The sequence below is a fragment of the Aulonocara sp. 'chitande type north' Nkhata Bay genome, linkage group LG10 (assembly GCF_057382095.1).
Source record: "Aulonocara sp. 'chitande type north' Nkhata Bay isolate Kocher_YH1m ecotype deep benthic linkage group LG10, A_spYH_male_GT1.1, whole genome shotgun sequence".
Lineage (NCBI taxonomy): Eukaryota > Metazoa > Chordata > Actinopteri > Cichliformes > Cichlidae > Aulonocara > Aulonocara sp. 'chitande type north' Nkhata Bay.
The window spans coordinates 27795826-27822213 of record NC_141353.1 but is presented as its reverse complement, the minus strand read 5'-3'; the positions used below and the strand labels follow the sequence as shown (position 1 = coordinate 27822213).

Here is a 26388-nt window from a genome sequence, read left to right as displayed (position 1 = left end):
TCAACACAGGCCCTGGTTTCTCATTACTATTAAAGCCAGTTATACTCAGATTGCACATCACTGTGCCATTCTTTGTTTTGAGCTTGTATACAGCAGATAAGGGATGCGGTGGAAGATAAATTATAAGATGGTTTAAAGACTAATGTGCCATGGCTTTTAAGCGCGCCGAGATTTGAATGTACTTTAAAAATTATTGGGTTTAATTTTGAGTATATAAGGTTTAAAATATTTGAAATCCTAAAGATATACTTAGTCAATGGATTAAGATGCGGGGTTGTACTTTGAAAAGAGCATTTTGGTTGTAATGCAAAAGATAATGGTGACATCCATCCATCCTCCTAGCTGCTTATCCATGGGTCATGTGGGGTTTCAGAGCCAACTGTCATAGGGCAAAAGGTGAGATAGCCCTTGGAAATGACTGCAAGTCTAAACAGGGTGATAACAGCTTTGTATTTTCTGTTATTTGGTACTTATATTGATTTAGTTTAATCGATGGTGCAGATTTTTCTGGTTGAACACTGTGTGATACAGCAGGGGATGCTGATAAACATCATCAATTAAGATTGCATGAATTTCTCATTTCAGTCTAATCATTAAATAACTGCCTCCCGAACTTACACGATTAAAACTAGTAAACTAACATAGTAGATTTACAAAATTAAAATTAAAATCATTAACTACGGAAGGACAACACACCCACATGAGACTGGTGAGTTTCTTTATTTAGAGGTTTTGCTACAGCTGAACTGGTTTTCTGCAGATGCAGGGGTCAAACAGGAAGCTGTAAGAGCAGGTAGAGGAAGTACGGTGGATTATTCTGGGTGGGGTTTAAATGCAAGTTTGTTTGGCTGCACTGTAACAGGAGTTATGAGCTCTTCTGCTGCAGTGTTTTGGATTAATCAAAAAAAAAGAAAAAAAAAAAAACAGCTTCTCCAGCTGTGCTTCACTTGTATGAAGAGTCAATGTGGATTTTACTATAATACTAGAAAAGCACTACATAAATGTCAGACCATTTACCAAAACTAACCAACTACCAAAAATAACCAAGCATTCAAAACAGAATAACTAAGCAATTCACTATATATATATCTATATCTATATATCCATATAGATATAGATATATATCTATATCTCTCTATATATGTATATATATGGTAAATATTAAACAGCTCCAATCTCTCGAGCTGTTCCCACGAGATGATAACTGTACACTTTCGTGCACCAACATAAAAACGTAATCACCTAATGGCTTAAAAACTCTTTACAGTAAGAAAGGACATGGTACTTAATCATCATCATCATCATCATCATCATCATCATCATCTTGATGTCCGGAGCCTGGAGTGAGCCTGCACACTGGCTGCTCCGCTCACACAGATTGGGAGCAGAGTGTTTCACCACAGGAGTGCCAGACAAAGTCAAGGGCCGATGGTTTGAGCAGGCAGACACTTACAGAGGAAGGGGTGGGAAAGAAAGGACACCATTCACTAAAAAAAAAAAAAAAAAATGCCAGGGGGCTTTAAGGGCACGCTTCCCTGTTCAAGCAATGGATTGCAAAACCTTGCCTGTGTTGACCAGGGGAAAAAGATTTATGTCTGTGATGTCTGTCTTAAAGAAAATTGCAGCAATCAAACTAACAATCTTCCAAATGGGAACAGGAGGACCGCTGGGCCAGAAACAACATAATTAGACAGAAGATTCTTGTGTGTATTGACTTAACTGCTTAGTATTCAGACTGGAAATCTTGCACTGCACATTGCAGTTTGAGTTTCAAAGCAAAGCTCATCCTGCAGCATCACCCAGGAAGACAGAACGAAAACATTAGGCTGGAGGAGGCAGAAGAAAAGAGTGATGGAAACTGCCAGGCTGGGCATTAAATTATATAACAGATTGTTTATATTTATTGCTATAATGGTCTTTTTGTTCCAGTGTTTCTTCCTTAAGTCGTGTTTGGTTTAGGGTTAAGCTTCTCTGGTTACCAGGTTATCTGTTTATATAATACGTATTGGTAAGCATGCTAAACAAACTAAATACACAGCACATTTCTTGGTAATAGAGGAAAACACAATATTGCACAAAAAGGTTGATCCGAGACTGACTTCTTAACTTGAATTCTTGGTATGTAATGTTCATAATACAAATCAAATAAATGAATAACCCATTGTTTACATTTCTTTCTTTCTTTCTTAAAAAAACAAACATTATTTAACATATCTTGTACGGCACTAGTGCACTGGAAACGCTGAATAAATTGAGCTTACAGTCAGAGCAGATTCTGGATAACACACACACACAAAAGAAAAAAAGCGATCCATGTGCTTTCACCTCCATTAGCTGCGGTGAATTTTGCCCGACCAGAGGCACACTGGAACTATACAGAGACACTACCCAGAATTTCTTATTAGATCATAGCTGGAGCATTGTGTGTTGAGGCGATCTGCGTGAGTGTGTATACGTAGTTGTTTTTTGTTTTTTTTCTAAAGCTGAGGGCATAAATGGGTTAGGGGACCTCATGATGTTTTGGGGGTGGGGCAACTGATTGTACCTCCTGCCATTGCTCAGATCGTGTGACAGGGTTCGCCCTGAAGGAGACTGTCATGTTACCGGTGACCCCGTTAGAAAGATTGTTGCCATGGCCACAAGACGCCTTAATGAACTAATGAATCACTCTGGCACACCTCAGCTCAGACGCATCAGTGTCTCGTTGAGGGCACGGTGGGAGGGAGCGGAGGGGTGCGGTCAGGCCTCAATAAGAGGGTTTGCTTGAAGCAGACTTGGGGACCCAGGTGGCCAATTGTTCGTAAATGTACTGAATCAGAATTTGGTCAGGGGGAGCTCTTAATCATCTGCAGAAAGCACACTTCTCATTCATTCTTCTCTGATTACATTAACAAGGCGTCTAGGAGCATGCCATCTATTTTTTCCTTCACATAATTGAGAGACTGAAACCTCTTTTGTTTGCAGTGAATTACATTATGTAAAAAAACAAGACCGTTTAGTTGTTATATCCCATGATGTCAATCCAGTATTAAGGAAGAGTTTAGCATTTTGGGAAGTAATTGTATGTTTTTTACTTACTAAGTACGAGATGACATTGCTGTGGTATGAGGAGATAATCAGTCAAGTTCAGGATAACGACTTGAATCTGAGGCAGGAAAATCTACCTCACCCTACACCTGGTCTCTATGAATAAAGGGGCAACATCAGGCAGGTGCAGTCACTGTGTATCCTTAAGTTCCGTTATGGCTGCCAGGTTTGGCACCAATGGCAACTTTAAACGCTACAACGAATTACTTGGTGGGTGGATAAACTGTTTGTCGGGACACAATTAAATCACACATATCCCTCCCCAAACCACAGATTGCCGTAGAAGTAAACAGAGCTCATACAGCCACATCAAAAGCAGCGGATTAAGGACACATGCCGAGCGCTCGAGTTGGGAAGCCTCTCCTCTGGCTCTGATTACCTTCTTAAAGTATAAGTAATGTTATCCGTCTTAGCAAGACTTCAGAAAAGTTGCCTACAGATGCCGTCGTCATTTGGGTTTTAAATCATGGGGTTTGATGGGAGCTTAGATTGTATATAAACAGTAGATGCAGACACTATGATGTCACTGACTGGCATATGAACTCCAGTCTTGAAGATTCAGCATTTTGGTTGTCGCCATGCTTTTTTTCTTAACCCGACATAATGAGTGAGGGGATGGTCTGACTGAGAAACAGAAGATACTCACACAGTAGCTACTTTCCAGTAAAAAATAGCAACACAGTAAAGTATTTCCTGCTAAATATAAAATAAATATGACCATAATTTACTAAATTTGCTTCATGCCATCTTGAAAAAGACCTGAAACTAGTGACTGAGACCAGAAAATCATTTTTAAAGTCTTTACTGAAGTCGAAAATTAGGGGAGAAGTAAAGTGATTATCTCATAGATTTCAATATAAATGGACTTATTTCTGCAGCCAGTGGTGTTGCCACCTGCTGGCTAACAGAAAGACTGCAATTTTAAGATGCTTCTGCATTGGCTCTTTCATGGCAGCACTTTGAGACAGTTATCCACGCCTTTGTTACCCATATGGAAATGAAATAGTAAAAACTTGCATAAAAAGACTTGCATAAGATGTGGTCAACTTCATATAGTGAATCATGTAAGGCTTATATGATTTACTCATGAAAGTGGCCACTTTCTCATTACTTTCATATAATTAGTAAGTATCCAAAACATACAAGTTTCATTTATATAATTTTTTTAAGGGATCTTATATCTGTTTTCACTCTTGTATGCTTTTCATACAAGTTTCACACAAGCCGCAGCTTGTCTTTTAACCGGCACTCAAAAGTTTGGGCACATTTCCCCTATTTTAGCTTCACTTCACTGGCTGCCCATTCATTTTAGGATTCATTTTAAAATTCTTTTATTTGCTTTTAAAGCCCATGGCCTAGCCCCATCTTATCTCTCTGAGCTGCTACAGCCTTATACACCCACCCACTCTCTCAGGTCAGCTGATCAGCTGCTCCTGAATGTACCCAGGACTGAGCGTAAACTTAGAGGAGATCGTGCTTTTGCTGTAGCAGCTCCAAAACTGTGGAACGATATTCCTTTAGAGATTAGACAGGCTTCTTCTCTACCTATTTTTCAATCACTCCTGAAAACCCACATCTTTACCCTGACCTTTGACACCACGTGAGATGTTGGCTTTTATTTTTAGTTTTATTTTAATTGTTTTTAGTTGACTCTGTGCTGTTTTATCTTGTTTTTCTTAATATAAGGCTGTTTTAATTTTTATGTATTATGTGTTTTATTTAGTTATTTTTGCTGTTTTCTGCTATTCTACTGTTTTTAACTTATTTTCTGTACAGCACTTTGGTCCTGTGCTGGGTATTTTAAAATGCTTTATAAATAAAACTGGATTGGATTGGTGTCACCTTACAGATCCAGAAGAGATGTCCATCTTTTACTAGAAATACAGTTTACATTGAGTTTTTGCAGTGGAGGAATTGAAAAACAGAGCGGCAACAGAGCTGTCTTCTTCAGCGGGTTTAGTGCTGCAGTTCATGTAAACCTAAAGGATTTCTCCCAGATTTATAAATATGTAGTGACTCACACTCACAACAAACTCCTCATCCTGAACACAATAGTTCAAATCCTTCTTAGCATTTCTCCCCCCCAACATTACACGGAGCAGCTCAAATTATATTTGATCCTGTTGAGTAATCCTGCTGAATTTAATTTACTAAAAAACAAAACAACAACTAAGAAAACAGGGTTTAAATTGATGAATTTGAGCCTTCGGGCAGCTCTGATAACAAGCTTTAACCCCTCCTTGCTCTGCCCTTTTAGCTGTTTACAGCTTTACACAGAAAAAATGGGAGCTTTAATGCACTTTTCTCGGGTATCTCACTGACTGACGCATGCACTTCTAAACCGAAATGAGAAAATGTAAGCAAAGTCTTGAGGAGACCTGGCGACAGACCTCTTAACACTTCACAGGACTAATGGGGGCTTCTATTCCTTGTTTATGTATTGAAGGGCATGTAGAGGGCCAAGACGGGCCCCTTGAAACTGGCCTCCGGTTACTTGAATGACAACCCCAAGTGTGTTTGCTAACACCATTAACCTTAAAACATTAAATTATCCAATCACATAAAAAGTCAAGTGTTTAGTATTCCCAGTGGTGTTATTCCCAGTGCTCAGAAGGGCAGCAGGTCTGTTTTCGGTGCAAAGGGTTAGCAGGTTTTATTCTCATCATCTTTTTAGTAGGCTTGTTTTCTTAGCAGTACTTACATGTAGTTATTTTATGTTCTTTTGATTTGGGTTCCTGTTGCATTTAGATTCTCCTTTTGACCTTTTAATACTGGGTTAGCTGAAAGAGGTCTCCCTGTTATTTTGACTGGTGTCTTAGTTGCGATCCCATTGTTTTTTGCTGGTTTATTGCAGTGTTGTTAAGTGATGTGGCACTGTTTTCTTGCCCCTCCTGTGCACCACAGGCAGCTGTGACACAGCATTCAACTCTATTGTCCGGGGTGGCTTTTTATAGTGTGACGTGTCTTGCAGCTGCCAGCCATTTAGTGTTTGCTTGATGTTTCATTTGTGGAAAGTGAGTAATGCCTGAATTGCAATGTGTAATTTAACATCATTAAATTTGCTTGTGTTCTTTAGATTTACTCAATTTTGCATTCCAAGCATTGGATTTTCAAGACAGTGCCAGACAGTATCGGTGGGTATTGCATGTCTATCAAACAGTTGTCTCACAACATTCAACACCAGCGCAGGGACTGTTGTACAGTTTATATTGCAAAGTGGAAAGTAATGGGCTGGAGGTTGTCTAATTGGTATAGCAGACTCACAGGCTTGCAATTAAAAAGAAAATGCAATTACTGACCTACGTCGTCCTTCCGTAACTATGACTAAATGTTTTTCTTGCTTAAACTTAACCACAATTTATTTACTGCCTCCACAATCTTCCTGTTAACTCAGCAACAGTGTATACAATAAGACAGAGACAATGTAGAAAGCAGTGCTGACAATGGAAACTCTGAATGTAGCATGTTGCAGAATGATCTAATACTGGTGTTCTTGACTGGTTGTTCTCTCTGTCCAGTACTTAAATCTTATCCAGAACAAGATAAGTCAGCACATTTGCAGCACAAATTTGCTACAGTAATTACATTTTGCCAGAGATTACATTTTCCCTGACCTGTACTCAGGACAAGAAAAACACTTTTGTGAGAAAGTTCAAGTCTTAACAGGCAGATAGACATGAAACTTATGAATGACATTTGCATTCTTAAGTCCTGAACTCTTTCCATTTTGGGCACCGCCATCCGTGAATGTGAGATGTTGTTACTTTCCACTTCAAATACTCATTATCATTAAATGCAATGGCAGCTACTCAGTGTATTTAAGCATGAAGACATTGTCAAGATTACTCACTGAAGTCAAACCTGAGCATCACAATGAGGAAGAATGGTGATTTAACTGACTTTGAACATTGCATGGTTGTTGGTACCAGACGAGCTGGTGATCTCCTGGGATTATCCCACATAAGCATCTCTAGGGTTAAAAAAAATGGTCCAAAAAGGGAAAATATCCTTGGTTGAAAATGCCTTATTGATTTTAAAGGTTAAAGGTGACTTGGCAAACTGCTTAAAGCAGAAAGAAAGCCGACAGTAATTTATGTAACAACTCGTTACAACCAAAGTATGCAGAAGAGAATTGCTGAACATGTTGAACCTTGACGTGGGCTACAGCGGCAAAGATCAGACCAGGTGCCACTCCTGTCAACTAAGAACAGAAAACTGAAGCTACAATTCACACATACTCGCCAAAACATTGCCTGTTCTCATGAGCCTGGATAATTGCTGTGACATTCGGATGGTATGGTCAGATCCATGCTTTCATTCAGACTGATGATGGTGTAAGGATGTGGGGGATATTTTCTTGGCACACTTCACCAGCTGAGTATCGTTTAAATATCTTAGCCTACCTGAGTATTTTTGTTGACCATATCCATCCCTGTATCACAGTGGACCCATCTTCTGATGGTTGCTTCTAGTAGGTTACTGTGCCATGTTTCTGGAATATGACATTTAGTTCTCTGTACTCAAATGATCTCCACAGTCACCAGATCTCAATTGAATAGAGCGCCTCTGGTATGTAGTGGAACAAGAGCCTCAGATCATGGATGTGCAGCTGACAAATTGCAGCAACTGAGTGATGTCATCATGTCAATAACAACTAAAACCTGCGGAATATATCCATTCCTCTCCGGTTCTCATATAACGCTGTTCTTCTCTAACTGAGCACTTAAAGTGCTTTCTACTACAAGAATATCACTTTATTCTGTGCCTTTAAGTGCTTTCTAACTATCACATACATGCATTAGGGGAAATTAGTGGTTTAGTATCTTGCAAAAGGAAAAAGGTACCGAAGCATTCGGGCACGCACATCCAGACTGTGCAACAGCTTTTTTCCACAAGCCATCCGTCTCCTCAGCAAAAAGGGACTGACTGATAAACACGCACACACACACATACACTAACATTATCACTCAGCTTAACTCAAATACCTCAAAACATTGAGACTGGACTGACTAACCAACACAAAGCGCAAACACACTGACCTACACCACCAAACCATCGCACACACCAACCTGTAAATGCTCTTTTGCACAATATTATTACTAGATATATTATATATTTTTTTTTTTTTTGCACTAACTTGTCTTGTAGCACCTTGGTTCCTGGAGGAACGTTGTTTCGCCTCACTGTGTATTTTTAAACTGTATATGGTTGAAGTGACAATAAAGTTGAACTTGAACTTGAACTTGAACTTGAAAAGGACACAATCACTTCTGGTTATATCTGCACAGTGAGTGCAGGTATAAGAAAATAAGTGAAGCATCATTTATATTTATTTAGACCTAATATGTGTATTGTCAGGTTTGTTTTATTTGCTTGTTTACACCTCACTTCAGTTTGGGGAGGGTGCTATTGGTTTAAAATGGAAATGGTAACCAGGGGAAACTGAAAATAGCAGTAACAGCACTCACTGACAATGGCCGCACTGAGCATAACAATGACAGCGGAGGGAAATAAGGGCTTTAGGTGGCTTTTTACTGAAAATAGATTAAAGTAAAGGGAATAAACTAGAGGCTGTGAAGAAAGCCCTTTCAACAAGCAGTGATGTGATATTCTAAAGCTGTCAGGCTGAGATTTGTGTGTAAGTAATGGGAGCATTTCAGCCTCTTGGTTCCTTAATACCTGCTCTAAGTTATTTCTGTGTACAAGCAGCTTCTCGGGTTCAGTGTATTGCAAAGCAACAAATCAATCAACATCCCACATTTTTTGGAAGTGACAGCAAGGTTACGTCCTTTGTTATAGTCCTTTTCTCTGGGAATATGAGGGCTTTAATGACCTCAGGACAGTATTACATTACACAAAAAAAGAATGTGCTGACAGCAATTTTTCTTTCAGACTTGTTATCTTCAAATTTCACAGTCTTTAGGCAAAGACTATTAAATTTAATTAAAATTTAATAAAGTCTGAAACACAATTATATTCCTGGCAGTGAGGAGATGATGATGACTTTAGACCATCACAGGAGAAATGAACTTTAAGAAAACATAATTAACCAATTCAGTGAATAAATATAAAGGAGAACATTTCGCAGAAACACTGCAGCACACCTATGGGAGACATCATCAAAATGCCAAATGTGGAAACTGTTTTGATGTTCCAAGGAGCTCCAAAGTCATTATGGGGCCACAATCATATGCCAACATCTTACAAACCAAACACTTTATGGTTTGTCAGACATTAGTAGGCTGCATGGAAATTGTTTTAATTCGCCGATGTTTGTTTATATTAGAACAACTGGATTTCTTTTCTATTTTATAGTGAATTTGTTAGAAAAAGTGTCAGGACCAAAACACAATAACATTAGCTGCAATAATGACCAGAATCAGCCTCGGGTGAAACCTTAATCGCAACATCAAGTTTCAGCAAAAGCCGTTTTTGTAAATAACTGGCTCGTGTAAAGCTTTGTGGGCCATGTTTAGGCAAATAGTACACAAAAACACTAGAACACCAAATTACAAACTAACGAGCGCCACTGATAATACAATATATGATGAACCACGGGTGGAGTCCCCTCCACCCGTGGTTTACCATAGACTGCTGTGTATGTAATTGTACAGTGAGTATGTGGCACTCGACTGCTGCGTGCACCGCGGGAGGCTGCAGGGTCTTTATTCTGCAGGGTGTGTGCTGATTGAATTCAATCAGATGGTGGACAAAATGTGTTATGATTAATCTTCTCATGGCTCCAACCAAATTGGCCATCTGGCTTGCAAGAACACACAGAGTGTGTAGGAGTGGACCTATTGACCCACTTCACTGCTTATTCTTTTGACCCTCAGGGCCAATTGTTTTCAATATGTGGGTCAAGGACTCTGTGGATGCGGTTATGATGGTGTATGTAAACACTCCCATCTTTATGTTGCTGTGTAAAGAACTGCAGATAGCTTTGAATTGTTTCTGTTTAGTTTGAAATATAGATTTGTCTTTGTTCTGTGACTTAAAGGAATTTGTTAGCTGTTATATTTTGAAGAAATGTCACATGATTAGGTTGGAGGAAGTAAAAAAATCCACAATGTTTTCCCTTTCTCACAATAAGGTGTAACAAGGGTAATCAAGAACTAGGACTTATTTGGAACGGTACCTTGAGATTTCTATTCTACTCTGCAGAGACTACTTTAGAAAGCCTGGGCCCGATTCTCTGATATAAAAAATGGTTTGATCAGAAACTTAATGTTGTAGTATCCCTAATCCAGTATGACACCATAGAAATAGTGTCTGAAATTCTGTGAAAAAGAAAACATAATTTTAAGGAACACCTTAGGCTAAAGTCAAAGGGGAAAACAGTGGCTGGTTGGTTGCAATCAACTTGCATGTTCTTGCCTTTGAAATGGCCGCTTCAAAAAGGGGACCTGGTCTAAGACCAGCTGCAGTCAGTTGCTATCAATCTGACATTGGTGCGTCAAGACGGCAACAAAATGGGATAAAACAGCAGCAAGAGGGAGTGATTCGGTTTTCAGTTTAATGGGGTCAAGTTGGCACTTACATGCAATCTCTTTGCAATAACACTGACATTCACTGTGATAAACTGTCTACATCAGACCTGTAGTGCTGTACTTCAGCCAGGAGTGGACTCATCATACACATATGGGGTGCAAAATCAGACCTGTTTTTGTTGTTTAAATGTGCAATTTACAGCAAAGTGTAAACCGCCAACTCTATATGGATATGGTGAAACGGGAGATTTCCATCAAGGACCTGTAGCAGACAATCTACAGCAACCACGTGATGCTATCATGTCAATATGGACCAAAATCTCTGGGGATTGTTTCCAGCTCCTTGTTGAATTAAATAAAAAATAATTAAAGCAGAACTGATAGTGGATCCAACTTGCTAATGCAAGCTGTACCTAATAAAGTTTTACAGTGATGGTATATTGTAATCCTGCAGGTAGGAGGCAGAGGGAATACCCAAACACTGGACAGAAAAACAGGCAAAAATAAATAAAAAGTAGGGCTGCAGGGAACCCACATAGAGGTGTATGAAGCCTGAGAAGAAGACTCATGCGTGCAAATAGATGAACTCACAAAAAGAAATATTACATTATACCCTATATACAAAGAGGACTGATTGTAGGGCACTGGTGAAAACAATTAAAGGAAGACACAGGTGGAAACAATCAGTAACCAAAACTCAGCAAACACTAAACGGAACAGAGACAAATTTAATACAATTTCCTGAGATTACTGGGTACTCCTGGATGCTGAAAAGGATTTTATTTATGCAGAATAAAATAATTTACTGTTACACACTCATCAAAACAGGCCCACATCTTGACTCTGTACTAAATATATCATACTTTAAATAAGATATTCTTTTTATCAGCGATGCATTGGCTGGATTTTAAGGTCTGACTTGAGCAGAAGTAGACACTTGGCAGCGCAGAGCCTGTTCCAAAATGCTGTTTGAAGGTTCAAGAGGTAGTAAAGGCGCATGGCAAGGCAGTCTCCTCCTCACTGTCTGCTTTTTGCGGTTGCTATGGAAACATGCAGTCCAAACCCCCAGAAAGGCAGAATGTATGTAATCAGCGCTACAGAGAGGAGGCAGGGGGAGTCCTGCTAGGGTTGCTCCCAAAGAGCCATGCTGAAATAAAGATGAATTCTCTTTTTTCTTTCCAAACTCTGCAGGCCATAAAACTCAGCCTCTTTCTCTCAGTCAGATTTCCTCAGTGCTCATACTCTCATTTAACAAGTGGATGCAATCCTGTTCCCCTCCTATTAAATATGCATGTTTAATTTGTCTCTCAGTTCATATTTCAAGAGGTGAAGGAGTTGCTGTCATGGGACTTAATTTACTAATGAAGAGGGGAAAGAGCTGAATCTCATAAGTGTAAGAACATAAGGCTGGAGTTTCTATGAAAGCCTTATTTTGCTGATTTATTTGTTGATCCACTTAAAAGATCTACATGTCTTTCACCTTCTCCTCTGATTGGCTATATAATGCCATCCATATGCAGGTATAATGAAAATCTTTGACAGACTGCTGGCTGTTCTTAGTCTTGATGGTGATTCCCATAGATGTGGAATTAACTAGGGAAAACAATATAAACACCCCTTAAACCTCTAAAAATGTAAATGAACTGAAATTGGTGAGATACCTGTCTTTGTTAACCTGTTATGAATTTGATGGACTTGTTATTTTGGAGTGATAATTAGTGGCCATTATTTAGAAGAGAGGTTGTAGTTTTATTATCGGCTAACGCTAGCACGCTTGGTTACCAAGCTCCATCCATAGGATGTAGGGGTGCAGGGTGAAGACACAGATAACTGGCAATTAGTACTAACAGACTAATAAATGTTTTTGGTCTTCAGCGGTGTGCAGTTACAGAAAGCCAAGCAGACACCAAACCTCTACCAGTGCTTTGCTTGCTTTTATTAATGCTGTACTCGGCGTGGCTGAAGAATTGTTAAATGTTATTAGTTCTATATTTATCATTAGAATATTCACTGATAGCTGTACTACTAGCTAAGTACTAGTAAAGTACTTAAAAATGTTACCCATTTTCAGAGTTATATGGATCAATATTTCTGGTGCAGATGTTTAAAAAGGAACAAATTTTAAATACTTTACATTCTATTTAATCTCCAGTAATGCATCATATTCTACAAAATCATATGTTTGTGGTGGCTGACATGAGCTATATAGGCTATAACAGGATTAAGTTATGACTAACAAAATTATATTGAAATAAAATAACTGTTGAATAAACAATCTTGAGCAGTGTATGAAATTGTTAACTGATAAAAATCTACAAGGGGATTAAAAACAATAAAAAAATTGAACTATTCAGTCAACCAAGTGATTTCTCACAGATGTTCATTTAAAAGTGCTGGCTGAGCCTGCACCAGTTCAACTTGCATGTATTTTTCTGTCTATTTATTTAACTGGTAAAAGCAGGAGCCTTGTGTTTCCTTCCTATCATCAAAGCTTTCCTTCCTAACATGCTAAAGAAATTATTAAAGTTTCTTACATTACACATGTTGGTCAAACTGATTAGTAACAGAAAATTTATATTTTGTGATGTTAAACCAGGGGGCATTTTATTTGTTAATTCTAGCTCAGTTTCTGCAAAATGTGTAGATTGTAACTGTTCTCAGAGCAGTAAAAGCAGAGCTGTAACACACTAGTCTTCAAGATCAGACGCTTGTCTATACTGTGCATGCGCAAATAACCAGAACAAACTGTCGACCGTTTAGCTTGTCCAGCGCAAGCCTTTGGTAGGACTTGGACATGCACATGAATTCCAGCGACTACAGATTTCAGTGGAATCATAGACAAGCAGAGTTAAGTTCTCTTCCAGCTACAATAACTGCTAACTGCTGCCACAAAATGATTGAATGTAATGAGAGAATCTTTTGGAATGGAACAGTGTTTGAAACGTAAAGAGAGAGAGAGAGATCACTTTCACTTTGACTTTTATTTCACTTTCAGATTTAACTGGACAAGCACTGCTTGCCTTGCTTGCCCTGACAGAACACTTCTGTTTTATCGATAGTTTCCCCATTCATAGTATCTGTAGAGTATTATTTGTATGTGTCAGAACACCTATTTACCGCATTGGCCTTAACAATTTCCAAATGGATAAGGTATAAAATCCACCTCTGTAAAGTATACAGGGGGAAAATAGACAAGTCCATGAACGCTTCTTGATCCAGGATATAAAAATATATTGCATGGCTAAAGTTGGGCATTTTACCATGAAAGTGAGTAAGTGGGGGCTGGCTCATTTTCACTAGCCTCCAGTGGCCTTTGCAGGAATGTGGTTTTAGCCACTTCCATTTTTCAAAACCAGACTTTCTGCTTGGCTGGAAGTGATTATTCTCTAAAGTCTTGGTGATGGTGGCCTGTTGCTAGCTAAACTTAAACTACTTTCTTGGCAGCATCAAACATCTGCAACTATAAATTCTATACAGCTAAACTAAACTATAAACGGCCTGCATTTGTATAGCACTTTACTCAGTCCCTAAGGACCCCAAAGAACTTTACACTACATTCAGTCATTCACACACATTCACACACTGGCAATGGCAAGCTACGTTGTAGCCACAGCTGCCCTGGGGCGCACTGACAGAGGCGAGGCTGCCAGACACTGGCGCCACCGGGCCCTCTGACCACCACCAGTAGGCAAACATGGGGTTAGTATCTTGCCCAAGGATATTTGGCATGCAGCCAGGAGGCAGCCTGGGATCAAACCACCGACCTTCTGATTAGTGGCTGACCTACTCTGCCACTTGAGCTACAGCCACCCATAACCTGAAATAAACTTTGTGGGAGAAAATACAACAACAAAAAAACAGGCTTTAAACACCATAAACCTAAACATGGGAGTATCACTGGAAACGCTCCAGTTAAAGACCCCATGTGGATCAGCCTTTTTCTTCAGAATCAACCCTTCTGTCATGAACTACTTCCTCTCCTCGCCTCTCTTTTAATCAGTCTTTCCCAGATGGAGGCTCATCAGGGCTGCCCTCCTCTTTCATATACAGTCCCTGAGAGAAAGCTTGTGCATTTCGGACCTACTCAACCAGAGACGCCCCCTCGGCCTCTCTGCAGCTGTTAGCCATTCCCAGGCTGGGAGAGAAGGTGAGCACAGATAAGAGGTCTTTATCTGGGCCCCAAAGGAAGGCAGGTTAAGTTTAAGGTGAAGGTTTGACATGGCCGCCGTCTGCTTGCGCTGGCTGTTTCCTCCCACCTCCCCCACCTCCTGATGTGAGGCTCAGGCTCCTGATGTGAGGCTCAGGCTCAGTCCCCAATCCCCATGTCCCTGGGCTCATTCTTGATGGCCCCTACTGCTTCAGCTTTAATGAGAAAGATGAAAGAAATGCAGGCTGGGAGAATACCCAACCCTCCTCCCCTCATCTCCTTCTACCACCCCATTCACTTTGCTCCTCGTCCCATTTGTTCAGTACAACCTCGCTCTCACTGGCCCTCCAGCATTAACTCATCTAAGACTTTTTACTGGGGTGGGGGAGTTTTACTGTGATAAATCAGTAACAAGGGTAGTTTCTTTTAAAATTTCAGGTATTATTCCCTCTGATCTTACGTGCAAATTTCTTTCCAGCCTTTATTTCTCGTGCCCTGGCTCTTTGGTTCTGCTGTGGACATGTTTTAATCATAAAGCAATGGAAAAGTGGCTCTACTACTTTTTAATTTTTTTTAATTTTTGGTTACAAGATCGTTTTTTGGGATTTCAGGGTTTTCTAAATGTCCCTACATTAAAAATAATCAGTATACTCTGGAATGAATATATATATATTTATTAATGACAGAACATGTTTTTTTATTAAACCACTCCATTTTTCCATTTTCAAAATCAAAGATAAGATCCAAATCTAGATCAAATCATCAGAGTTCACCACAGGTGAACTCACAGCATGACCTTTACCTGAAAAGGAGCATTATCAGTGATGATCTTCATGTGACTAACATTAAAGAAGCCAGACTAATGATGAAAAGAGTCCTCAGTCTACTGTCGACATTACTCTTTATCTCTGAGTCCAGTGTTGCACCTAAAGCACTGATTCTGAACAATGTGGCTGTGTTGACAGCACCTAAACAACAGTTCAGCCCCAGAAGGCACAGAAAGATCACACCTCAAAAGATGGGTGTGTTGTCCAAAATTAAAAAAAAAAAGAAAAAGATAAAAATAAAATAATGTATACAGTCTTTTTGCAGCTGGGTCCAGTGTGTTCACCATCAGTTAGTGTAATTCAGTGCTTCCATCTTGTGGTCAGTTTAGGTATTGCAGTACCAAACAAAACTTCTCAAACAACAGCTGTACACTTTAACATTACCATTGCTGTCACCATATTAAAATGTGCAATCAGTTTCAATTTTCAGGTAAGAGAGCTTCCTTTTGCTTTATAGCATACAGAAATTTGCAACAGTCTTGAACCATCCTTCGTTTTTTGCTTCCAGGAGCCAGACGGTTTTATTCTTTAAGTGTTTGTGAGCAATAGCTCTCCAAGCTTTCTGAAAATTTATTTGTACCTTGCACTTGATCACTTTCATTCTTTGTTTGTTAAGTGACTTAACACTGTCATATAAATCATTCAAGGAAAAAAAATGCACCTAACTTAAGTGATAAAACCTTTAAACTTGTTACAATTAAAATGTTAAATTAAAAACATTAAAATGTTTAAAAGTACATGTCAGAAACAGAACTACAGGATGAAATTGTACCTAAGACACGTTAGAGGCACGTATGTACACAGAGACAATAGTGCAGCATAATAAAGAGTTAATATTTCACTGTGTGTTATGAGCCCTGCATAGTACTAAAACCCAAAACACGTGGAGGATGGCGGAGTGTTTTTTATTCAGCAATGCACTTTCTCCAAGGCTAAGATACAAAGCAGCTCAGGATTGAGAAACTTTAGAGCTTCCTAAATAAATACAATGTAAATAACAAGCTGTTTAACCAAGAGAGACAGATAATTCTGCCCCAGCGATCTCACAGTGTAACTTATTAAGACCAACAAAGTATCTGATTACTTCTTTTTAAGTAAGTCATTGTGACAATACTTTAACATGGTGGTCTGACCAACATTTGGAGAAATATGAAATGAAAGGGACTTCAAAGATGCAAATTAATAGAAGAAGCTGTATATGTAAACACATGGACAATAATAGAGACCACGTGCTCCTCCTAAGAAAACATTAAAGTGATTGTAATTATATGAATTTACCGTTCCATATATAGGACGGAGTTTTGGAGAATTGGAGAAGCCGTCTCATTAAGGATTACTGTCTTACACGTTTTTAGACTTGTCCTGGTTGTTCATGTATTTCTGGTAAACCACTGCCAGCGTGGTGAAGACGTTTCCCATGAAGAGGACCAAGTAAGAGCAGCCGCACATGAAAACCTAGACCACAGCAAAATAAACAAAAATAATACACACAAATAATTCTAAATACAGAAAATGTATACCTTTTATGAGGATGTGTTCACTAAAATATCTGTTTTCATGTAATTTTTGCTTAATGACCTCATTTATAAAATAAATAAATTTAAAAAAACAAACTTGTGAAAGCTCTGGTGTACAAACCTGCCACTCTTTACATTCTGGGAGCTGAAACATCCTGAAGAGTGTTATGCTGTTGTAAAGCTGCCAAAACTGTAACAGAACAAATAGTTAACAGTCAAAAATGTCCTAAAACACGTTCCTGCAAGAATTTTCTAATTTAGTATCTAGTAAAGAGTTCACAGTATTACAGAAAAGAGAAAAGAGCCACTTACATGATAAAAGAACAAAAAGGGCAGGAGGAAGGTCAAGCCTCTCCACATCCAGGACTGGAACCCTTCTGAACACAAAGAGGGGAGAGAAGAGAGGCACTCGTATAAGAGAGACACTGAGACGATGCATGTGTGTAGGAGGACTATAGACATAGTACACAGCTGACATAAAATAAGATGTTAATATGTAAATGAGACACTGGGATTTAAAAATACTTATCATGTACAAACATGGTAGTACAGGGATCATAATATTGTTTGTGCCAAGTTAAACATTTTACATTTGAACAAGTCTAACTATAAACCAGCTGCCAACATGCCAATCAAATCACCCCTTGGTTTCTGGACTCTACACTGTGTTGGGAGTTCGCCTTGTAATCGGAAGGTTGCCGGTTCGATCCCCGGCTCGAGCCCCAGCTCGGACAGTCTCGGTCGTTGCGTCCTTGGGCAAGACACTTCACCTACCGCCTACTAGTGTTGGCCAGAAGGGCTGATGGCGCGATATGGAAGCCTCGCTTCTGTCAGTCTGCCCCAGGGCAGCTGTGGCTACAACTGTAGCTTGCCTCCACCAGTGTGTGAATGGGTGGATGACTGGGTGTGTAAAGCGCTTTGGGGGGACTAGTAAAAGCGCTATACAAATACAGGCCATTTAGCGTTTTTAGGATCCAGAGATGACTGTCTTTTTATGTGAGGGTACCCTGATAAGTTATCTGTTAAAGCAAGTAAACTGCATTTAGGGCTGGGCGATATATCGAGTTTTTTAAAAATATCGATATATTTTCATACGAGATATAAGATGTGACAATATCGTTTATATCGATATAGTCTATGTTACGTTATAATTATACTTGTGGAGCCGCAGGTTTGCCTCTCTTTCGTCCACTTTTGTCTCTACGCAACGTTACTCGGCCTCGCCTCTCCTTCACTGAACACAACTCCGCCTCCCCCATAGCTTCACCTGCAGGCAATGACAAGATGAAAGCGGAAAATCTCCATTAGCGAGTTACCGTGCGTGGGGCTGGACGGCGTCAACGTGTTAGCGAGCTAACCGCGCTAACGAGCTAACCGCGCTAACGACATGCAGCCCGGAGGAGCTGCACGGCCTAAAATCCTTTCATTTTCTCAAAAATCGACAGTGCGCCTTATGTATGAATTCTGGTTGTGCTTACTGACCGCGAACCGATTTTATGTGGTACACAGCGCTCAGCAATCTGTCAAAAAAATGTTTTAATATGACTTTGCTAAGCTACGGAGCTGCACCGCTTGATGGATTGTCGGAGGATTACGGCTACCAAGGAGGAGCCTCGCGGAGTGATACGTACTGTGTGTGTATAAGGACCACAAACGGCACCTGTTCAGAGATGTGGTGCAGCTGTGAAATCTGTCTCTTTGTTATTATGCTCAGCGTCTATTAGTTTACATTTTGACTGCACAATTGTGAGCTTTTTGTTATGCACAAAAACAACATTGTTTTCTTTTATTTATGGACCATGATTATTTAATAAATGCTGATAATTTATTTTTGAGTAATTTCTTCATGTACATCTACGCTGTATGTAAATAAAAGTGCCCGTGTGACATCTGGGACACAGTGTGACTAAGAACTCTCTTTTTGTTCTTAACTTATAGCTTTAAAAAAAAAAAAATCGAGATATATATCTTATATCGCCATCCAGCTAAAAAATATCGAGATATGAATTTTGGGTCATATCGCCCAGCCCTAACTGCATTGATAAAAAGTTAAACACTACAATGCAAAAATAAATGTAAACATAGAGAATTTCACTCGCCTAAACTGAAGCAAAACTCCTTATTTGTCAGATAAAAGGCACTAATCCATAAAGAACAAATGTTTTTTTTTTGTGAAAACTTGCTTTTGAAGCCTGCCTCAAGTGGCCAGTCTGGGAACTTCAGTTTCTGGCTTAAACTTTTTAGTCAGGCAGCATAACCAACCTGGTGGTGATGCTAAAATGTAATCTCAACTGTTTTCATTGCCTCAGACATACCTTTATCATTCAGTAAATTTATTAGTAAATTACCAAATGTACCACCTGTAACACCCTGAAGTCAGATGCCAAGATCAGCCAGATAAATATATCATGCTTTATCTTGTTCTGTACCACCTTCCTCTTCGGCTTGCGTTATTTCAAAGTCATTTATGAATATAAATAACAAGCTGGTGTACTCACCCACTGTAAGGTCCATATTATGTCTCTCTCCCAGTGCTCTGAGTCTGTACAAACAGCCACTTTGGTAGTAGTACTGGAGGAACTGAATGAAACCTAAAAGAAAGAGAAGTGCATGTATGACTTCATTGTTGGGCATCTTGCCCAACAATGAAGTCATACATGCACTTCTCTTTCTTGTGACACAAGTGAGACGAGGACCAACCACAAACAGACTTGCTTACTTTGAATATTATCAACAGTTTACACATTTTAACCGTGTAAGAATGACATGCATGCAGGAAACGCATCAGAATGAGTACATTCATGTAGCTTTCCTGATTGAGGCTTGTGCATATAGAACCCTAACTGTACAAAATTCTTTATTAAAGTGCATTCATTTCCACATTCCAGGTGCCTGATCTAATGTTTCGGTCTCTATACTAAGAGACAGATACAGCTTTTATGCACTTTTATGATGCTTCCCATGATGAGAATCGAGTCCCCACAAGATATTTAAATGACTATGGGAAAAATATGCTTTCTATGCTTTTCTTTTTTTTCAGTTTTTGTTTGCATTTGTTGTAAATTATTGGATAATTTAGGCCTGAATGAATCCTTAAATTGAAATATGCAGTTCTGCTAGGTAGGCTCAGCTTCATTTTAAGAGTTTGCAAGCCAAAATCATCACCTGACAACTCATACTGCAAGCATGTCAATGAAACAGGGGCAGTCTCTTACTTTGGTATAAGCAGTAACTTAGAAACTGGTTCCTAAACATCTGGTAGAGTGCACCTTCAGGCCTGTCAACAAGGACATAAAAACAAAGCACACCCACATAATATGTATGTCATTTAAAACGGAAAGGATTTCGATAGCAGGGATGCAAACAGTTATTGTATTATTGAATAATTTTAAAACTGTGATAAAAGTGCAAAAACATCACTCACCAAGTGAGCATGACTCCAGACAAGAAGGTTGACACATAGTGATGGAAAACCCACCAGCCTTTGATCCTGAAACAATTTGGAAGATTGAAGGATTACAGACGGGATACCAACAAGAAAATAACATCTCATAAATAAGATAAACCAAACAAAATATATAATAGTCATTATAACTGGTCACATACAGTAGTTACAGAAAGGCTTAAGAATAAGGCTTTCTGTAGTTGACAATGCCCTGCTTTATTACAAAGCCTTTGCATATAATCTCCTATTATCATTAAAAGAAAAACAGTGGAGACAGAGGAAATAAAATGGTCACAGACCTAGAGCCGTTGCTGATGAGGATACTCTCCCGGATGGTGAGAGTGCAGTAGTACCACACCAACAGGAAGTTGAACAGGGCGTCTAGGACTCTAAAAACAACAAACATGATGATGATTATCTTCCTTTATACATTAACATGGGACCTGTAGTGGATTTGCAGATAATTCAACATTTACTACTTGCTGCTACAAACATTTGCCAATAATGAGCGAGCTGACAACATCATCCACAAGTTTCATGAAAACCAACTCAAAACAAAACAGTAATGAGGTGTGGGGAATCATACCTGTAGCTTAACAAAAAGCGACACGTAAAAGAGAATACAAAGAGGATGACAGTGAGGACCAGTTTGAACTTCTCATATTCGTCTTTGTAGGCAAATCTGTTTCATGAAAGAATAGAAATGATTATTATTGTGGTGCTCATGTGGCCGCACTTTAAGAGGCATTTTTAGGTTTCAAAGAAGAAGAAAATTACCCTTATACTGGACTTACTTTGACTGTTTGTTGAGGAGTGTTATATTGACATTTCCTAAAACAAGATTGAGATATAACCTAAACAGGAAGAGGCATTAGTTATCCAAAATGTCCTCAAATCTTATATAAATATGTTTTATTTTTAAAACGCAAAACTCATCCACTTTAAACTAGAGATGGACCGATCCGATACTGACGTAAATTACTGGATCGGATATCGGAGAGAAATAAAAAATGTAATCCAATCCATTAAATATCAAAAAAGCACCTCACAAAACTCGCGACATGGCGTAACTCGGCCCATAACCGTAGCACGTTGGAGCAGCGTGCGTTGCCTGATAGAGCGGCTGTGTGTATTTGTAGCCTCGCTACCAAACCGGCATTTCATCTCCGAGGAAGTTATCCCAGAGAGAAGTAAAGCAAGTGTGCAAGTTCATCTCTGAATGTTTGTAAAGCATTCCCACGTTAAGCTTAACAACTGATATATGGAGTGACTGGCTCTTTTCTCTCTCCCTCTCCTGCTGCTACTTCAATCATGAAACTGCTTAATGATCAGCTGATCGGCTTTTCTGTTGCGAGTCCGTCTCTCTTCTTTGTTTTTGGCCCACTTTGCACCAGAAAGAGGAAACCAGCGCTGAACAACAGCAGCACGTTTAAGCTTGATAAGCTGTTGTTAGAATTTATTTAATATTACTTTCTACACCAGGATCGTTTTCTACGCAGCTGACGGCTGGTAACTGTGCAGGGGCGGATCTAGCAAAGTTTAGCCAGGGGGGCCGATAGGGCATGAACAGGGAAAAGGGGGCACAAAGACATGCTTTTCTTTCTTATTCTCATTCAAAATGTCTAGCTTTAAATAAATAATTATCTGAATCTTACACCCAAAGTTTTAATCTGATGTAAAATGTATAGAAGTCCATTACTGTATGTAGTAACCGTTAAGTCTAATATACCCTAGTAAGCTATAGTACTTTTTCCTTTGGGAAGATACCATCTGTGCAGTCTGCAATTCTGTTGAAGAAAGATGTTGAATCTATTTAATTATTCTTGAAAAATAATTTATTTCTGTGCATTTTTTTTTCTTCACACTGCATCAAATTAAAGTTGATTACGTCGATTAAGCATCATAAGGTGGAGGGTGGGGGGTGATTCTCTATTTTTTTTTGCTGGGAGTTTGCAACCCTATTGGTTAGGTTGCTTAATATTTCTGCTAAGTACTCTTTAAAATACCAGAATAGGGAGGATGGTGTAGGTTTAAGTTTATTAGATTGATCAGTATTGCTGAACTATGAAATATTTTGGGTGCAGTGTATTTTTTGCATACAGGTATAACAGAATGGCTTTAGTGTTGTTTTAAACTTGAGTATGAACTTATACAAAATGCAGCAAGATATTAAAAAAACTGTTTTATTGATTAAAAAACACACTATATCGGATTCATATCGGTATCGGCAGATATCCAAATTTATGATATCGGCATTGGACATAAAAAAGTGGTATCGTGCCATCTCTACTTTAAACATTTTCCTTGTTTACTTCCATTTGGACAAAGAAAATTGTAGCTATTTATCATTCTCATTTAGAATCATACCCATTCCTCTTGGGGAGAAATGCTTCCATCTCAAAGAAAGTATGTGCTCTGTCTTTGATGGAGTCCTCGATTTCTGCGATGGCATCCTCTTCCTCTGGACTTAATTTGGCTGTTGAAGAATTTGATTTGCATCTAATGGAAAAAAAAGATTTGTTAGGACAATTGTTAGGTTTCATGCATGTAGGAAGATGTTCACAGAGTCACTTTTGATTTTAGATCCAGTTTGTGGACGAGGTAGGTTGTGATTCTGTTGTGGCAGTTATAATCCATAATAATGCCCTCCTTCGGAAAATGCCTGCAATTGGTCAGATCCTCCTATTGCAGGCTAGATTTTGAGAACTCAGTGGAGGTGCAGGAGTTTAATATCCTCCTTAGCACACATGATTATAACATGCTGAAAGATTATCAATTTTTTGCTCAGTGATGCCAAAAATGACTACCTATCCCAGCTTTAATAGTAACACTCTCCATGTTATGAGAGTGTCAAATCAAACAATGATATATCCATGAACTTAAAAAGTCTGAATTATGAACCCTTAGTATCTGAAGAAAGTATTACGTGAAGTACATTCAAATATAACTCTTACTTGACTTTTAAAGTCCTCACATTTTTTTGCATTTATACTCCCACTGACCATATCTGTCATACTAAGTTCATGTTTTTTTGTAGAGCACAAAGTCTTCCAACACCCAGCTGAAGTTTTTTAAAAAGAAACAAAGCTTCTTTAAATGCCAATTAATACTGAACTGCAAAACTAAACATAAAAAGCTGCAGTTACTCTTTAAAAAGCATGTCTGGTAATATTGGAGAAAGTGGAAAAAAGTCCCTGAAAACAACCAGCTACTAAAAAGCCAGAATAAATTCCTACCCAATTCATTTTTTGGGCTTCTGTATCCTGAATGAGCTGATGACACAAATGCTTTTACAAAAACATTACATACACATATTTCAAGTTATCTTGTCTCATTTCTGATCAATACTTACTCTTCTAGGGACACAGTAAGCTCTTTCAGTTTCTTCCTCTGACGTGCGATAGCGTTTGAGCAGCTGTCTTGCAGTTTGGTCACGTCCTCAAGTTTCTGTTTATATAGACGATGGGTGTCCTGGGGTTAAAAAGAAAAAAAAATCCAGAGGATAATATAAATATGTATGGTGTAATGCAAAAGTTTTAATTATGATGAAATCTGCAAGGTAGGATGGGCACAAAAAGATAAAAACCAACCAAAGCTTTAACCAATCAGAATCAGAATCAGAAAGACTTTATTTATCCCCAAGGGGCAATTAAAATTAACCAAAGAATCTGATGCTGTTGCATGTTTTTCTTTAATGGTTGCAATACAGGCTGCTAAATGGGTTATCATGTAATAATCATGGATTTATTGTTAATGGATTCTTGGATTCTAACCCTAACCCATAGATATTTTAAATGATTACATGAGAAAATCTGTCTAGCTTCCAAAGCATTTAAATAAGTTATTGTACCTTAATTATTTAACTATATATTTGAGGTAGGTATAATCAGACGTAAGTATGTTGCTTTCCAGAAAACATGTGACTGGTTATCACAGTTGGTTTGTACAAGTTTAAGACACTTTTAACTGCCAAATTTTTCTGTAAACTGATTCTGTAAAAGTTGGGCACAGGAATAATTTTTTACCCCCTTGGCTTCATATTGTGGCAAATTCCCAGAACTGAGCAATCAGAATTGCACAAGAGACAGAGAAATGGTTGTGCCCTCTTTTATATGACGGAAAGTGATGCAATTTTACGCAGAATTTACAACTGCAGACAGCAGTTACTACTTTGCATTTTACTATTCACACACACATATTGATAAAGGGCAATCTGGTATTCAGTATCCCACTCAAGGATACTTTGAAAGGAATTGATCCAACAACCTTCCAGTTAGTAGACAACCCACTGTACCACCCAAACCACAGCTGCTCTAATATGATGTGTAAATTGACATGGTAAGACAAGTTACCTAGAAAAATATTTGTGTATTGTGCTACATTTACTAGCATAAACAGACCTACTCAAAAAACTCTGTCTCAATGTATTAATCTTAGCAAAGACACACTGAATATATAAAATCTATTTTATGTGTTTGCATCATTGTCTTGCAGTTAAAATGCTCGCCTTTTTAAAATGTAAAATTTCCAGTTACACCAAAATTCACATTCAGTATATTGCTCCAACAATTGTGTTTTTAAATTTAGTTTTTCTTACCTTGATGCTGGTTTAGGACCTGAACACTTCCTTTGACAAGTGACATACGCATTTCAGTGCCTGCCATTTAGTTATATATTAACACCACACCTATAAACGACAACTAACCAGGCCTATATCAATATATGTGCACTGTAACGGATCTAAGCTCTCAACGATAACAACAAACCAACACCCATAGCCCCGAGGTTCTTCCTTTAACAGTGTGACAGCTGTCACGGTGGAGGAAAAAAAAGAGGCTGTTGTCCTCGCAGGAATTAAGCTTACGTTTCAATTACATTTTCTGCATCTCTTGGCTGTCACAAGACAGTTATCTTGAGCTGCTGAAGGCAAGCCCCTCATTCTGTAGCCTGTGCGTTTCCCCCACCTACCCCCGACTGTTAGCTTACCCGGGCAGGGGGACCAGGGATGGACACACCATTTAGTTAAAATACCTGAATCTGTTGGTAGTCCTTCTCTAAATCCTCCCATTCGCGTAAGCACTCAGATAAACCACCTGGACTGAACAACATTTTTCCCTCTGGCATCAGGAAACCTCGCGGAGTTGGTCAATAATCACACTCGAGTGAGCAACAGTTGTACCACCCAACAGAATTAAAGCTTAACAGATAAACTGGCGCTACTTCCTGCAAGCACCTTCATAATAAAGATGTTGAGGTATTTTAACGTTCCCAGTTCAAAACGGATGGATAATAAAATACGTAAATTGGCATTAGTTAAACATAATTACAAATGTGTTGTAACTAATTGCGGTTTAATATTTTATTAATTTATGTTTTAGTTTCCAATGAATAAGTGGTTTATGGGGTACTTTCAATGAGTTTTTGTTACTGACACCGATGGTCCAAAAAAAACAAAAACACCCCCCCAATAAAAAAATAAAAATAATAATAAATAAATAAATAAAAACAGAAGGTAGAAGGACACACATTATGTAAACACAGTAATTATAGTGTGTGTGTCTGTGTGTTTGTCTGATTTTGGCTTAAACCACCATTATTTGTAAGTCTATTATTTTAACATGAATTTGTTTTAATTTAATTTAACTTCATTTGTAATTTCATTTACTTATTTCATTGCTGCTCTGTTACGAACATAATGTATTCGAATGGTGGCTTACAGAATAATTTCATATATATCTTTTTTTCAAATAGTATAGATAGCAGTAATCCTATAAAGTCCAAATATATTACTTTGTTCACTCCAAAACCACTTTACACTAACAACAGTACTATTTAATTTCAAGGATTAAAAATGTATGCTTTTATTTTTTTTTTT

At 38.5% G+C, this 26388-nt stretch overlaps 1 protein-coding gene across 1 annotated transcript; it reads right to left on the bottom strand.

Annotated features, from left to right (window-relative positions):
* Window positions 1-16440: 16440 nt before the first annotated feature.
* On the bottom strand, window positions 16441-25718 carry tmem120aa (transmembrane protein 120Aa). The gene is made up of 12 exons (XM_086309395.1): window positions 25545-25718; window positions 23866-23984; window positions 22881-23012; window positions 21308-21367; window positions 21100-21195; window positions 20813-20902; window positions 20493-20558; window positions 20284-20345; window positions 19567-19659; window positions 17381-17445; window positions 17190-17258; window positions 16441-17006 (listed from the first exon to the last, which is right to left on the bottom strand). The coding sequence occupies exons 1-12, from the start codon at window positions 25635-25637 to the stop codon at window positions 16893-16895; spliced, it is 1059 nt and encodes a 352-aa protein (XP_086165521.1). The 5' UTR covers window positions 25638-25718; the 3' UTR covers window positions 16441-16892.
* Between the last annotated feature and the right edge of the window lie 670 nt (window positions 25719-26388).

Coding starts and splice junctions, on each gene's coding strand:
- tmem120aa (XM_086309395.1), bottom strand. CDS start 25,637: ATGCCAGAGGGAAAAATGTTGTTCAGTCCAGGTGGTTTATCTGAGTGC. Junction 17,446..19,566: donor TAATATGGACCTTACAGTGG/GTGAGTACACCA, acceptor CTTTGTGTTCAG/AAGGGTTCCAGTCCTGGATG. Junction 17,259..17,380: donor CCTTTTTGTTCTTTTATCAT/GTAAGTGGCTCT, acceptor GTTCTGTTACAG/TTTTGGCAGCTTTACAACAG.